This window comes from Brachypodium distachyon, chromosome 4, assembly GCF_000005505.3.
Source record: "Brachypodium distachyon strain Bd21 chromosome 4, Brachypodium_distachyon_v3.0, whole genome shotgun sequence".
NCBI classification, from domain to species: Eukaryota; Viridiplantae; Streptophyta; class Magnoliopsida; order Poales; family Poaceae; genus Brachypodium; species Brachypodium distachyon.
In genome coordinates this window covers 7,129,253-7,143,674 of record NC_016134.3, presented here as the reverse complement: position 1 = coordinate 7,143,674, position 14,422 = coordinate 7,129,253, and the positions used below count along the sequence as shown (strand labels likewise).

Below are 14,422 nucleotides of genomic sequence, written 5' to 3'. Positions count from 1 at the left end.
GGACTGGGCCGTAAATCCTACGTAGCGACGACTAAGTCAACACTTCCTAACGTGAGTAAAGGCGCCAACGTGGCATAGTCAATCCTACATGGCAAAGAAAGACAAGTCAACAAGTCATGTCTCTCATGCCATGGTCAAAAAGAGAAATGAGCTTGAATAGTGGGCAAGAAAGGTGTGGGGAGGGACCCTTGGTCCAGGTCCATGGACCATGGACCAACCCCTACTTTCACCATTTGATGCACACAGAAGCTATGGACCAAGGAATTACTTTTACCATTTTGTCCTCATTTTTCTCTCTCCATCAAGGGTTGTCATGGTCTTTTGTCATGAACCCCTAAGCTATAAATACCCCATGGGGTCATGTACCATTCACTCTCAACTTGAATAAACTCAAGGGGAGAGGGGTAGAGAGCCTCTTTGAGAGGAGTTCTAGTTTCGGGATCTCGGGAAGTCTCGTTCGGCCCGAAGGAGAGGGAATCGGGTTAGAGTGCTAAGGGTATCTCGACCTCGCTACTTGGAAAGCCTCGCTCGGCCCAAGTACGAGACGGCCGCTTTTGACCTCTCGCTAAGTGATTCGGGGAGTCTCGATCGACCCGAAACACTTTGGCTAACGATTTCCTCGAAGCCTCTCCTAACATAGGACTAGGTCGCACCCGCAGGATCGACCGAACCTATTCAAAAAATATCGACGTGTCAATTTGTCTAAGTGTACGGTGATCTTCGCTATAAGGCCGCCGTACACGCTCTACTTTCATGCACTTGTGCTATCGAGTTTTGGCACCCCTTACTCTAATTGTTGTCAAGAACAACAACAACTAGGATGGCAAAACAAAGAAAAAAGGAAAAGGCTTATTATATCCACCTTTGGAGGCTATTTTAGATCCAATATACAATTAGTTGACTCTGCTATGATACTTGTTGATCCCCGGAGGATTCAAGCGTAATCTTCAGCAAGGCTATATGTTTGTGATATTAAATATGTAAATGCCGAACTTGATTGTGATATGTTATTGTAAGATCATACGAGCGGCTAAACATGATTGTGATCAATATATCTTAATGGTACCTTTGTTATGTGTGATGATCAATATATATCTTGAGTTATTTTTTTTCGAAAAAGAGGTTAAAACCCCTGGCCTTTCTTGAGTTATTATTGATGCAATTCTATATGGCTCTCTTTGGGTCTTGTTTTTTTAATATCCTATTTAACAAAAAAAAAACAACCTCACTAGAATAAGGCAACTTGCAGTTTATATTCATCCCTAACCCCATTTGTTTGTCCTCACCGCACTCCACCTTAGGCTACTACCGGTGGCCGCATCCCGCTGCAACTCCCTTCGGCCTTGTTCGGTTGCATGCAAATCCCCATGGATTGAGGGGGATTAGAGGGGATTGAGGGGGAAATGAACTAAAATCACCCTCAATCCCTGCCATTCCTCCTGGATTGAAGGGGTTGGGTCGGGCCTTCAGCATCTAAATATTACTAATGGACCGCTTATTAATATGGTAACAACTAACATGTTAAACATTATTGCTCGCAAAAAAGAACATGGTAAACATAATAGTGTAACCTGGTAAATGGTGGCGTCAAAAAAATATCATCAAATCATAATAAAATCTGACCTTGTTTTGAAACATAATAGATGAACTCAGCTGTGAAAAGGATCTTTAATGGGATTAATAGTTTAGGAGATAAATCATTTCAAAAGTTCGAAATTAATAAAATGTGTGTGGATGCAGATGTTTCGGCCCCCTTATAGATACAGATTCATTGGGAAGCATAGAAAGGGCGGTGCGGGCAGCGGTTGATAGATTTTTCTACTCCCTCCGTCCCAAAATAAGTGACGTGGATTTGCATACCACGTCACTTATTTCGGGACGGAGGGAGTATAACATTGATAAAACTTTTAGACGATTGACTTAGGACAAAGCTAGAACATTTTACATTTAGGAACCGAGTGGATAGACTTCGAAGCCAGGGAGGAAAGTGACTCGACATTTATTCAGGCACGGCAATCACTTATATAATCTTAATACAACACTGAATTAACTTTTATGTACAAAACCTTCTACATATAGACCACAAAACAGTTATTCCTTTTCCACCAACTGAACTCCAAAGGCAATCTAAGTCACTATGTGGTCAGCTGGAGGTAAAACAAGATTACTATCATCTTTGCAGACGAAATCTCATCTTCGTACACTGTCACTTGAATTACACTGCCCTGCGATGCAAGGCAGATTGCCGTCTGAGTGTTCTTATTGCCGGTGGCCCTCTGGGAGGGCAACCACTCTATAAAATGGCACAGCTCTTTGCGGCAGATTCCCGTCCTCTTCGTCGTCATCAAACCAGAGAAGGTAACTGCGGACATAAAGGTACTAGTCAACAACATATTTTCAGGTAATACGGATGCTACTCTTCCATATTTGTTGAGAGAATGTTTGTTTTGTGTTTTTTTTCTCCCTTGGGTGATACTACCTTTTATGTGTATACATCATCATAATAACAGAAACACCAAACTAAATTGTCATTGCAAACTCAACTTGGAACATCTCAAAGAGATCCAAATTTCACCTACATGGTTTGCTTATCTGACACTAAACACTGTCCCTACTACAAATTATAAAAATATTGGATGGCAATATTACCAATTCCATGGAAAAGGTTGTTTGTCTTACTGTTATTGCTGGACATCAGATGTTTTGACAAGGCAGAAGCACAATAAACAATCAGGTACCCGTTCTAAATGACAGATAAAAGAAAATTCGTGATGGTGGAACAGATAAGTCATACAAGGTTGTAAGAGCATAGATTACTTACTCATCAGACTTCCTCTGTATTGTTTTGCAGCGACCACATGATGACACAGAGAAAAAAGTATTAATGACTAAGCAAGCAAAAGAAATGGTACAACAAAGTAATAACGGCAATGTGGTGATTGTAAAAACAGCACAGACGTCTTCCAAAGACATTAAGATGATATACATGTGAAGGAACTAATGTTTTATGCCACCGGATTGCACAACCATACAGTACTGAAGCATGTATATTAACAGAACAAGTAATATATAGGAATAAACCATTATAAACAAGTAATATGTAGGAATATACCAGTATTGTCAGAAGGATTATGCAGAATTAATTATCTACAAAAGGATTCATGTGCATGTTAAGATGTTACCTTACGATGAGCAGCTACGGTAGCTCTATATAATGCTGTTGTGCCAGGATAAACAGCCAAGACTTGCCGACCCTGACCAAAATCCTGAGCACTAGAAGGATCTCCTTTCTTTGGAAATGGAATAATATATGGCATGGGCAACTTGTATTTCCTGTAAACAAGGTTGGAGGTGGAGCATCATCAGTTATTGGCAAACATCAAGGATAAGGCAAATGAGCCCAGATTGTGCTAATAAAACATATAGGAGTGGTCCCACTGAAATTCATACACACAAAAAATCACAGGATCGTATAGAAACTGTACAATATGAAAACAGGTGTGGAATTGAGACATTTACTGGTTGGACATATAACAGATAATTCAACTCAATTAACTAGAAATTTTCTGAAACATATCATATCACTGGATCCATGTGCTGTTCATTAATCCAAAGGGATCCAGGTGTATTCACTTAAAATTAATTAATTAATCATACTATTTAAAACTTGTGGCCCGTTGTTTTCAGCAAGAGCATTTGGTGGCGATGCAACGATTGCATATTCAATGGTGCCAACCGGTCGGCGAGGAGCTGGTTGAGTCTATCCTGTTGGAAGCGAGGCAGTGGATGCTGGCAGGGACAAAGGCACTAAGCAAGAAAGAAAAAAAAGGTACCCAAGGTCGGCTAACATTTTTGCTTAACTCGCCTAACCCTTGGTGGAGAAGAACAGCACCACAGATCATAAAAAAATTGACCTAGTTAGTAGCATCACCAAGTTGGAAGTCAATGAAGACAAAACATTTCAGAATAGATTGAAAGTAACTTTATTCACCCTTATACTACCCGGAAACAACAAAGGGAAAAGGTCTGCAGTTTAAACCTCTCAAACTTTTGGCCGCTCTCATCATCATCACCGGGCTCCTCATCAAGGACTTCAAATCTGCAAATTCATTAAAAGGAATGAGTGCTACTTCCCTGGATATCACAGGCTGGCATGGTATACATGGTATGGCAAACATTAACAGCAGCAATTGCATTTGTACTTACAAATAGGTTGATAAACTCTATCTGATAAATTTACATGTATCACATGCCAACACTGTGACACAGGGTAAACAATACAACTAAGTTCATTGCTTTAACCGTGAGTAAGAACGGGCAGCATTACAAGGGTCACACGTAAGATGACAGTAACACAAGCCCAAGCATAGAGCAGTGACCAAGGATTCAAAAACCCTAACAATCATTAGAGGCAAATATCTCAATCCAAAATCAACCAGTTCCTGCTAAAAAGAATAAGTTCTTTCTACAGGAAAACTGTAGGGGAGATCCCAACAGTAAATTTTTATTAATGCAAAAAAATAATTACAAGAGAGCTGTATGGGATGGGGGAATATCCCAGCATGTATAGGTCAGCTGGTTCCACTAAAATGCTGATTTCGATACTTTGTTCAACTAGTGTTACTCTGACACAAACAACGGGCGTCGGGAATCTGCCATAGGGTCTTTGATCCCCTACACAAAACTCTAATTCTTCAAGATTGCTTAGTCAACACAGGAAAATGACAATTCTCTGCAAACAAGGAAGTAATACCAAAATACATATATGGTATAGATAACCGAATTTAACCTTCGACTCGACATGGGGACGTATCGGAGAAGTTTAAGCTTGGCAAGCAGACCCTAGCAGATCTAATATTAAATTAGTCAGGTAAATGTGTCTATCTAGAAATGTATTGCATGTAAACACTAATATAGTATTATTATAGCTAAATGCATTCACATACTGCTGCTTGTCTGTTGGTTAGCATGTGATATTAATTCTGGACTTTCTCATACAGCAAGGGAACCAAACAAGCCCTTCACTTATGGTGGCCTATCAATTCAAAGTATTTTCAGAAGACTGAACTCAATTGCCCGATCATATCTTTGTTACTAGATTTCTGCAATTTATTTATATATGTGTATTCATGAATGCAGTGAAGAGAGAAGACTAACATCCCTCCTTGTGTATGACTGTATGTCACCTGGTTCCACTAAAATGCTGATTTTGATACTTTGTCCGAACTAGTATTACTCTCTCTGACAAAAGCAATGTCATGTTAGCCAGAGGTGAAAGTCCAACTCTATTGCAGCAGAAAGCTACAGGGCTGTTACCAAGGCGCCAGCAGTCCACTGCAGGCCCATCTGTAACCACATCAGATGCGGTCCCACAAAACTTGACAGCCAAGAAGCCTGAGCCTATCTTAGAAAGTTTATGTATGTTAGAAAACTATCTCAGGCTTACATGTTAGCTAAGATTTGGTTCTTTTACCTTGCAGCTTCTCTAACCCTATAAAGAGGAAGTAGCACGCTTTAGGAGATATCTAGCAACAAACTAGAAATTTCTCCAAAGTTGAGAACTCAGAGCCTCTAGCAGCACGGCCAGGAGGTCCCATCTCGTGTGCCTGAGGGCTAGCCTCGCTATCCACTACGATCTGATGATCCCAACTCCCAGCGTACCTTCACCCTCTCCACTCCCATCCGCAAGCACATAAAACAGCATACACACACACCGTTCACAAGCTTTCTCCTCTTTGACACATCTCTGAAAACTCCGCATCTTAAATCCTTCCTCTGCCGTGAGACCAAAAGGAGGTTTTTCCTATCCTCCTTATCATTCAGCAATTCGCCATGGTGCAGCGATCAGATAGCTCAGACTTGTCTGAGAAGCGCCTGAAGGACATCATACCGTGTCTAATGTAAAATGGCACGGGGAGGCATATTGATGCAGGGATTTTCTTTTTCCTGGATACATGAGTCCAATTACTACATCTACATTGAGTTATATTAGCTCCATAGCTCTGTTTGCATTTCCCATATTCATTCATGTCATATCTATGGTTTATTCTGGTAAATATGATCATCACACTTTTAATCTAGATATCTAAAACCTTCAACCTGTTATTTACTAGTGATTTGTCTACCTCGCATAATAACTAACAAGACAGCAGGTAACAATCTATTATTGTCTAACACTGCGTCAATTCAGCAATAAATTCTTTCCTTTATAAGATGCTATGCATCACAACTAACAACTTGCTCAATAGATGGAAGGAAAGAGAACATATACATACTCTTTTGTTTCCTTATCAAAATGTATGACCTTCACCACAAACCACTCGTCTTTTTCCTCATCTGATTTTACCCTAGCTGCAACCTGAAACGATAGAGCATGAATGTCAAATATTAAACATACACAAATATATACAAAACATGCGCATGCACAGGTGGTCAGAACTATTGTGAACAACAAATTAAGAGCTAAGCAATCAAACTCAAGGCATCCATTACAAGTAAACTATTCGTAACCAAAGCATTAAATAGTTCATATATGCTGTAAGTTTAACACTTCAGTGACTGTATCACATGATAATATAAACGTCAACCAAGCATGCCATGACCTTGATACAGCAGTGCATCTTCAAATTAGTTTCACTTGATACTTAAAACAACGACAACAATTTAGGATCAGAGGGAGTACCATTTTTTAGATCTCATGTGCAATCTTTAAAGATTAACCTGCACATGAGTCTGGGGAGTATGTGATGGCCAATTGATGAATTAAATAACTTTTGTATTTATGACTCAACAATGGCAAACTTACAGCTGAAACTTAACGACAACAAGTCGGAACATTAATGTTTTGTTCGTTCGTAAACATGCTAATGAACTCTGGTTTACTGGTTGCTGAATGATGGATGTGCCTTTTTCAGGAATAAAAATAGTTTGAACATACTTAAAATTCATAGTTTGCGTCACTAAAAACCTGGTAGCACAAGTGAATTCTATGGCACAAATTTATTTTACCAAGAAACTGTCAAACACATAAATTCGTGACGCTCTTTCTTTTTTTGCACACTGAACTAAAAAATATAATTGCAAATTTAAGGCACGGATAACTCAATAGCTTCAGTTCAGCAAAATAAAATCAAGTATAACTGTATAAGTAGCAATGCAATCTCAGTACAAACCCGGGATACATAACCCATACCTTAGAAAAAACTATCCATGAACCACAAATTTATCTGGCAACCCAATTTTAACAGCGATGCATGATACTATAGGAAACAGATGGGGAAAAGGTCCATTATCTAGAAGATTAGAATTACAACGGCTCGTGTTTCTTTGCATCATAACTATTATATCCATGTAGCTAAACAAGGAAATAAACCACAAAAGGATGTATGATAAAATATCAAATTTACTAAATTGGTTCAGAAAAGATAAAAGTGAGTGCTGATATGATATGATTGTTGTTTTTATAACTATCAAGTCCGTTAGATTAGTTGCGAAATCCCGAACTCCAAAAACAGAGCAAGTGATTATTTTCACTAGTGGGGAAGCAGAACGTCTTATGAATTCCCAAAAAAAATTAAGTAACAGAAATATGAAGTAGTGTCTTATGTGGAGGTAAGTTAGATTAAGAAAAGACGCAATATAGAAGAGTGATGATTAAAATAATGAAAAAAAACACATAAAATGGAAAAAAAATTGTGATTTAGAAACTGGATCTCCCGTATGCAGTCACGAAAAATCACGTATAATAACATCCTAATAGCTACAGAAACTAATCATGAGTACTAAAAGAAGCAGAAATTACACAAAGACTAAGAATAAATCCAAATTGAAACACCAGGCTGTCAAATTTGAAATTTTGTATGTTTAAGGGAAAAGTGCTGCAAAATTGGCACCTTCAACAAAGTGCAAACAACCCTATGAAACCAGATCAGAATACAGGAAGGTTCCTATCCTTTCTTACATGGAAGTAGAAGCTTTGTCATCAAGGTAGCATGCACCCGGAGATACATGTAACACAAAAACTAACTGATATTTCTAAGTTCAGCTGAAATTGAAACCTGCTCTCCTTTCAGGTTTGCAGCTTGGTCAAGTTGGCTCCTCATAGACGTGGAGGAAAATCTTGTTGTATCTGTATCAGATTTCATCCTCTTCTTCTTTTGTTCACCCACTTCTGCAATGTAGAAATATCCATATTACTCCCTCCGTCTCATATTAAGTGACTTTCTATTACGTGTATCTAGACGCTTTTTAGGCATAGATACATCCATATTTAAGCAAATTTGAGTCACTTAATATGGGTCGGAGGGAGTACTTTGCTTCACACTTAAGAGCTCTGAACCTAACTTGCAAACTCTTAGTTAAAGTGCTTACCTATCTTTTTTCTTGGTGCAGCTGAAACCCCAGATTGCAACAAACCATCCAATAGTCCAATGACAGCAGAGGAAGTACTGCAAGATAAAGGATTACGAATGAATAGATCAGGACTGAATAACACTGTCTTCAAATAATAAGGTACACACACGTTGTGAAGAGTGGACATGGAAGTGTGGAGATAATAATCCAACTTGTGATCTATATCATCTCCTTCGAACACTCTAAGCAAAACATTAACAAACTGGTCCTTTATTGCACAGGAGAAATTTGCCTTCATAATGATGACAGCCTGGAGAAAGACATGGACCCTGCCATCCTCCTGCATACTCAATCCCTGCTTCTAATCGCACACCTATTAACTGGCCTTGGCACCCTAAAGGCACATGCATGTTCTGCTCAAGGATATCATCAGCACATATGTGTTCTGCTCCAGGATATCATAGTTGCATACTGGATTCAGATATGAATTTATCGATGGATGTGCTGGGAAAAGAGCTGTGCAGTGCCTTGGAAATCTTGGTGACAAGCAAGTCCAGGCGCATGATTGGAGGAGCAGCTGGCTTTCGCATTCTCTTCACCGTAGAGCAGGAGGAGGATCTGGTGGCACCAGCAATGGGAATGGGTTGTGGGGAGGGAGAGTGATGTAGTGATATGCGAGACCATTGAGTCAAGAAATTTTCAAATTTGGTAGACAGACTAATCTCCACACTGCCAGCCACAAAACTGACATAGTTGTAAAACAGTGTTCAAAACTGCCTTAGGCGTGATAGTTAATGGAATTAGTAGGCCAGGAGTAGAGTAAAAATTCATCATCTAGACATTTTGTGCATTGTCATGCCTGTTCTGGGATTTAGCAGAAGCACACCCTTGTATGTGCAGAGGAGTTATAGCCGGTCGGACGGTGTACAGAAACAAGCAGGAGAAACAAGCAAGTTATACATGAACATCAAAGAAATTACGGAAGGTATAGCATAATCATTAGGAGATGAAATCTTCAGGAAGTGAAGATCAGTTGTAGGATACTAACAGGTCTTCGTATTCCATATGGACATGCCATGTTGGAGAGAGAAGAGACTTTGAACTGGTTTGGATAAGGAAAAGTTTGCGTTGGTTAGTTTAGTCCAAATACATCCAATAGAGTAGGGTCCGGCTTGGTTAGTCAAGGAGTCTAGTACAGGACAGGCTTGTGATATATAAGCAAGTTGGCATTGTAATCTCTGGGCAATCAATAAACAGAAGTTCCAGTAAGCCTTCAAGCCTCTCTTCCACGTGAGCTTGCCAGCAGATTGAAGAGGGCAAGTGCCATATCCCCATTTTTCAAACCCTTAGCCTACCCAAATTATCTCGATGCAGATCAAGGTCCATAACAATTTTGTATCAGAGCCTGCTGCTCTGTCATCCATGGCACGGCGGGGATTATGATTTCAAGATGGTGAAGTGCCATGATGACCCAAAGTTCACCACTTCGCCACCTGGGGTTTCTGATGTTCGACAACCATGGGGATACACAACCTTGGGTAAACCAAGGCAAACTATTCAAGGAACACCAGACAACGGACGTTGAGAAAACATGGATCACATCACATCATCTGATAGGGACCGCCACCGTGTCGTTCGTGCAGCTAAAGTGTGAGCATGGATTGCTGCCATGGCTGCAATTCTGAAGCACCTCAACCAACGTTTCGGCACATCCCCTACGCGGGCTTTTGATTCTGACTGACTGCATGAACGATCGGATCCATGTTCAACTCGAATAAACAGAGGAGAAGATGGAACCTGGAGGAATACATAGTAGCACAGAAAGCAAGGGAAAAAGCTGTGGCACTACAAGCTAAGTGAAAGTCAGCCCTGGTCATGCACCCATCAAGCAACGACAAAGCTTAAAGCCAAGGGAAGGATAGCACGCAAGCTGCGACACTGGAGAGAACTCTAATACCAGTGGTTGTACATCTGGAGGAGGAGGACGGGGGGTGAGAGAACTCTATAAAACCTTCAACAGAAGTAACAGAGCTTTCCACAATGGAAAATAATCCTAAGAGACCTGGTCTCTTCTTCAGCAGAAGGTGCTGCATGAAGAGCGAAGGAGGAATAGGTACATCATACAGCGAGGGCAGTCATATAGCTGGTGGCGACACAGTCATCTCCGGCAGGGTCAGTACAACCATAAGCACCGTTTGCGGCAGGGTCCTCTCAGTGGTGGGCCATGCAACATACATGCGAGCATGCATGCAAAAGCACTTCCACGAAGAAGAGTTGAACAAGCTAGAGACTGTGTCGAAAGGTTGAGCAAGCAAGAATCGAAGCATCAAACAGATGGAGAGAATGTCTTTATCCAACATGGAGACAAGAGACCCTCAACAGCAGGAAAAAAATTCTGCAGAAAAGAAATCATCATCACTACCTAGAATTTTGGAATTTACCTGACTTCACTATCGGCAAGTTCTTTTGCATGTACATATAAAGCACGAAGCCTGACCAAAATGGTGTCGGCAGATTTATCCACCATCTCCGGAGCTAGAAAACAAAGCAAAGGTAAACATGTTAAGATTTCAATCCTAAGCTTAAAAAATATACTTATTCAATCCTCGGAGGGGCATAATTGAATATACACAATACTGACCCATTTTCTAAAAACCACCTACACTGACCAGATTACAAACTGACTTCTTATTCTGAGTTAATCCAACCAGCACTATAGTGTTCCTAAGGCCTAAAACCTTCACCGTGCAACTGTCAATCCCATGAAAACGATCATACTAAGTAAGAAAAACCCGAAGTGGTCTTTCGGTGGTTACATTCTCGAAGACAGGATGACAAGTAGACAAATACGTAACTCAACAAACAATCAGCTCAACTGGGCGTTTGAGTGTGAAGTGGTGGTTTATGTGCGTGTGTGTCTTTCTTGTAATAAATGTAATACAAAAACGCAAGTCAACAAAGAAAAAGAAAAGAAAAGAATAACTGTCTGCAATGCTCTAAATTCGTTCCAATTCTAATCTTCCAGCCATACAAAACACAAATAATGACGGGCTTGGCCACTTGAATTTCCCTGTGTGGATCTTACTATCCTGCTTCTTTCCGCAGCTGATTCAGATCATACATGTCAAGCAAGACCCGCATGTAACCTCCTCCTTGTTCCCCTCCTCATCTCCCAACGATGACATCTCCCCCTATTCTCCTTTGACTGGCAATAATCACAATGGAGCATTACAATCAATCGACTAGGCACTGTTTGATGGGCACTCAAGGGAGAGAGTTCACTCATTCTCAAGGTAAGCACCTGAATCAGCAGACGGGTTGGAAGTAGATAAATGAGGAATGAGTTTCTAGAAGGACAAACTCAGGTGCAGCCAGGTTAGCTACAAGTTTTATTGTTGGTTGTTCAACAAATCAGCCAGTTAACTGGCTGATTAATCCCTACTTGGAGGGTCACCGAGTAGCCAATAAACTGATTAATCGGCTGATTAACTACTTAACTGGCCAATTAGCTTATTAATCCCCTACTCGCAAGCCAACGGAGCAGCTACCAGTTAACGATTTCCTCAACATAGGTTGGTTCTAGAGGTAATGTGAAGATTTGCCAACCTAGGTTCTGTTGTTCTGCTCATTTGGCTGTGCCACTATGCAGTCCAGTTATATTTTACTGGACAGATATTTGTTATATAAGTTATCATTAAATTCTTTGGAAATAGATGATCCAAGTAAATAGAATAACCCAATGGCTTCTGTGAACCTTCTTCATATTTTCCATTATTTGAAATTTGGATATATCGTGTCTGTAAAAAACAGTATTCATATTTGAGCCGAAACATGAGTGTGGGTAAGGTAGTATCGACACATAGGTTGGCTCACAAAATGGGACGTCCCAGCTATTGAGCTTGAGCCTGAAGTTTTTCATATCCCCATCCAATAAAAGCATTTAATTAATAATATTGAAGGAAACAGTTGCTACTAGCAGAGCATTTATTGGCAATAACCATTCCCTATATACTCTGTATACTAGATTTGAGAATCGTTACAAATGGCAACATATGATTATTAATTATCTGTTTGCCTTGGCAATCAATTATTCCCTTATATACTAGATTTGAGTGTCGTTAGAAATGCCAACATATGATTATTAATTATCTGTTTCCCTTGATGAATAGAACAAGGATAGCTGGATAACTTAAAGAATAGAATATGCTTTTAAATAACTTCTTGAATTTACCCTGCTCCCGCTTCCTGGGAAAACAATCCTTTTGTCAACCCCCAATGGCATCTATTGTTACTACGTACCATCCCTTTTTGCCATGGGATAAGTTGTATGCATGCCTGTTGACACATGGCTCAACATCTATCTGATATGTTGATCCACAAACAAGCTAGCCGAACGCCCAAACGCTGGGGCATCACTCATCAATCAAGAAAATGAACAACGTATCTGACTAACTGATGATACCCAAAGCCAAAAGACCTATTTCTGCATCCCCAGGTGAAGATTCTCATGCACAAAGCTCACCCCCACACGAGCAATCTAAAATATTGCAGCCAAGGTAGTTAAGCAAGTCAAACAAACGAGCAACAAACAAAGTAAAATGCGACGCAGCAAGCAGCTAATAATCCGCATCGAATCGACCCAAATGAGAGAGAGAGAGGAAAAAAAACAACGAAAGCATGGAATCGGGAGGGGCAGACTGGAGCTAATTACTTACAGGCGAGGATCTTCTTGTGCATCTTGTTGATCTCGATGGCCACCTCGTCCTGCTCCTTCCGCAGCTGGTCCAGCTCCTTGGCCTTGTCCAGCAGGCCAGCGATGTCTCCCCCGCTCCCGGCCGCGCTGCCTCCCCCTCCGCCTCCGACGGACGACGACATCTTCCGTCCGCTCTCTAGCACACTCGATTCCGCCGGGATTCGATGGGAGATCCGAGTCAACTAGGGCCTAGGGGACAGCTGCTCGAGGCTTTTTGGATGTGTGCAGCAGCGGAAGGACATAAATGAGAATCGAGATTCGAGATGACGAGGCGCTGCGATGGCCAAATTAACTCGGCCCCTTCTTGATTGTTGCCGGATTAGGGTCTAAATTTTTTTCTGGCAGATGTACCCCTCAAGACGTAACATATAATGACCTAAAAATATTCTAGTAAAAAAAATATAATGACCTAAAAATATGATTCTTCTAATCTGAATGACAAAAATACACCCACCGAAAACTCTTTGAGTGACACGTCACTCGTCAACTTAGTGTAGCGACGTGGTCACGCGAACCTTCTGTCCGGTTAGAAAGACGGAAAGTGGAGTAACGTGGAAACGGGACCACTCACGTGATCTATATCTTAGCGTCGTAGCCACATGATTGATCATCGAGATTTTGCATTGAAGGTGTGATTAATGGTGTATTTGCGGCTAATAAATAAAAGGTTTTCCCTCCGTTTCATAATTCTTGTCCAAATATTACATGTATCTAGACGTTTTTTAGGAATAAATACATCTATTTTTGGACAAATTTAAGACAAGAATTATGAAATGAAGGGAGTACCGGTCTACTCTTCATTCCACGATGTGACTCACAATTTTTATCTCTTCGCTGCTTCACCCTCTACCTTATTGCATGTGGTGTCAGGTGTATGTATATGTATGTCACCACGTCAAGATGCAATGTACACCAAATAATGGTGCATTAGCAAATTCGGTTAGTAAGAATCTGAAAGGTGCATTGTGGATGTTGGCGTGGATGTGCCGTGAGTCTGCTAGGGCTGGACGTGGCAGTGCAGGGACGCGACCGATGACGATGCACTGAAATTAGCCCGGGCGTGGTAATCCTGGCCGTCGGCGTACAAGGCAAGATCGATGGAAAGCACGGGAGGGATGATATGAGAACAAATAAATGTGGGCCATTGGATGGAACTATGGATGTAAATGGGCGCCGGTAAGGGCCCGTTAGAGTCCGTTTAACCTTGCCACAACAGTCTTTAACAGCAAAAAGAAAAATCCAAAACGAAAAACTGTGCGGGGGAAACGACTTACAGCGGGCTTGGCGGCGCCATTAACCGCTCCGTTGACATCCCTA

The 14,422-nt window shown here is 40.9% G+C and overlaps 1 protein-coding gene across 1 annotated transcript; it reads right to left on the bottom strand.

Moving 5' to 3' along the window:
- Positions 1 to 1,978: 1,978 nt before the first annotated feature.
- On the bottom strand, positions 1,979 to 13,391 carry LOC100836901 (SAGA-associated factor 29 homolog A). Its single transcript, XM_003576646.4, has 9 exons — positions 13,068 to 13,391; positions 10,794 to 10,887; positions 8,371 to 8,447; positions 8,058 to 8,170; positions 6,276 to 6,358; positions 4,040 to 4,099; positions 3,183 to 3,333; positions 2,822 to 2,835; positions 1,979 to 2,362 (listed from the first exon to the last, which is right to left on the bottom strand). The coding sequence occupies exons 1-9, from the start codon at positions 13,225 to 13,227 to the stop codon at positions 2,260 to 2,262; spliced, it is 855 nt and encodes a 284-aa protein (XP_003576694.1). The 5' UTR covers positions 13,228 to 13,391; the 3' UTR covers positions 1,979 to 2,259.
- Positions 13,392 to 14,422: the final 1,031 nt, after the last annotated feature.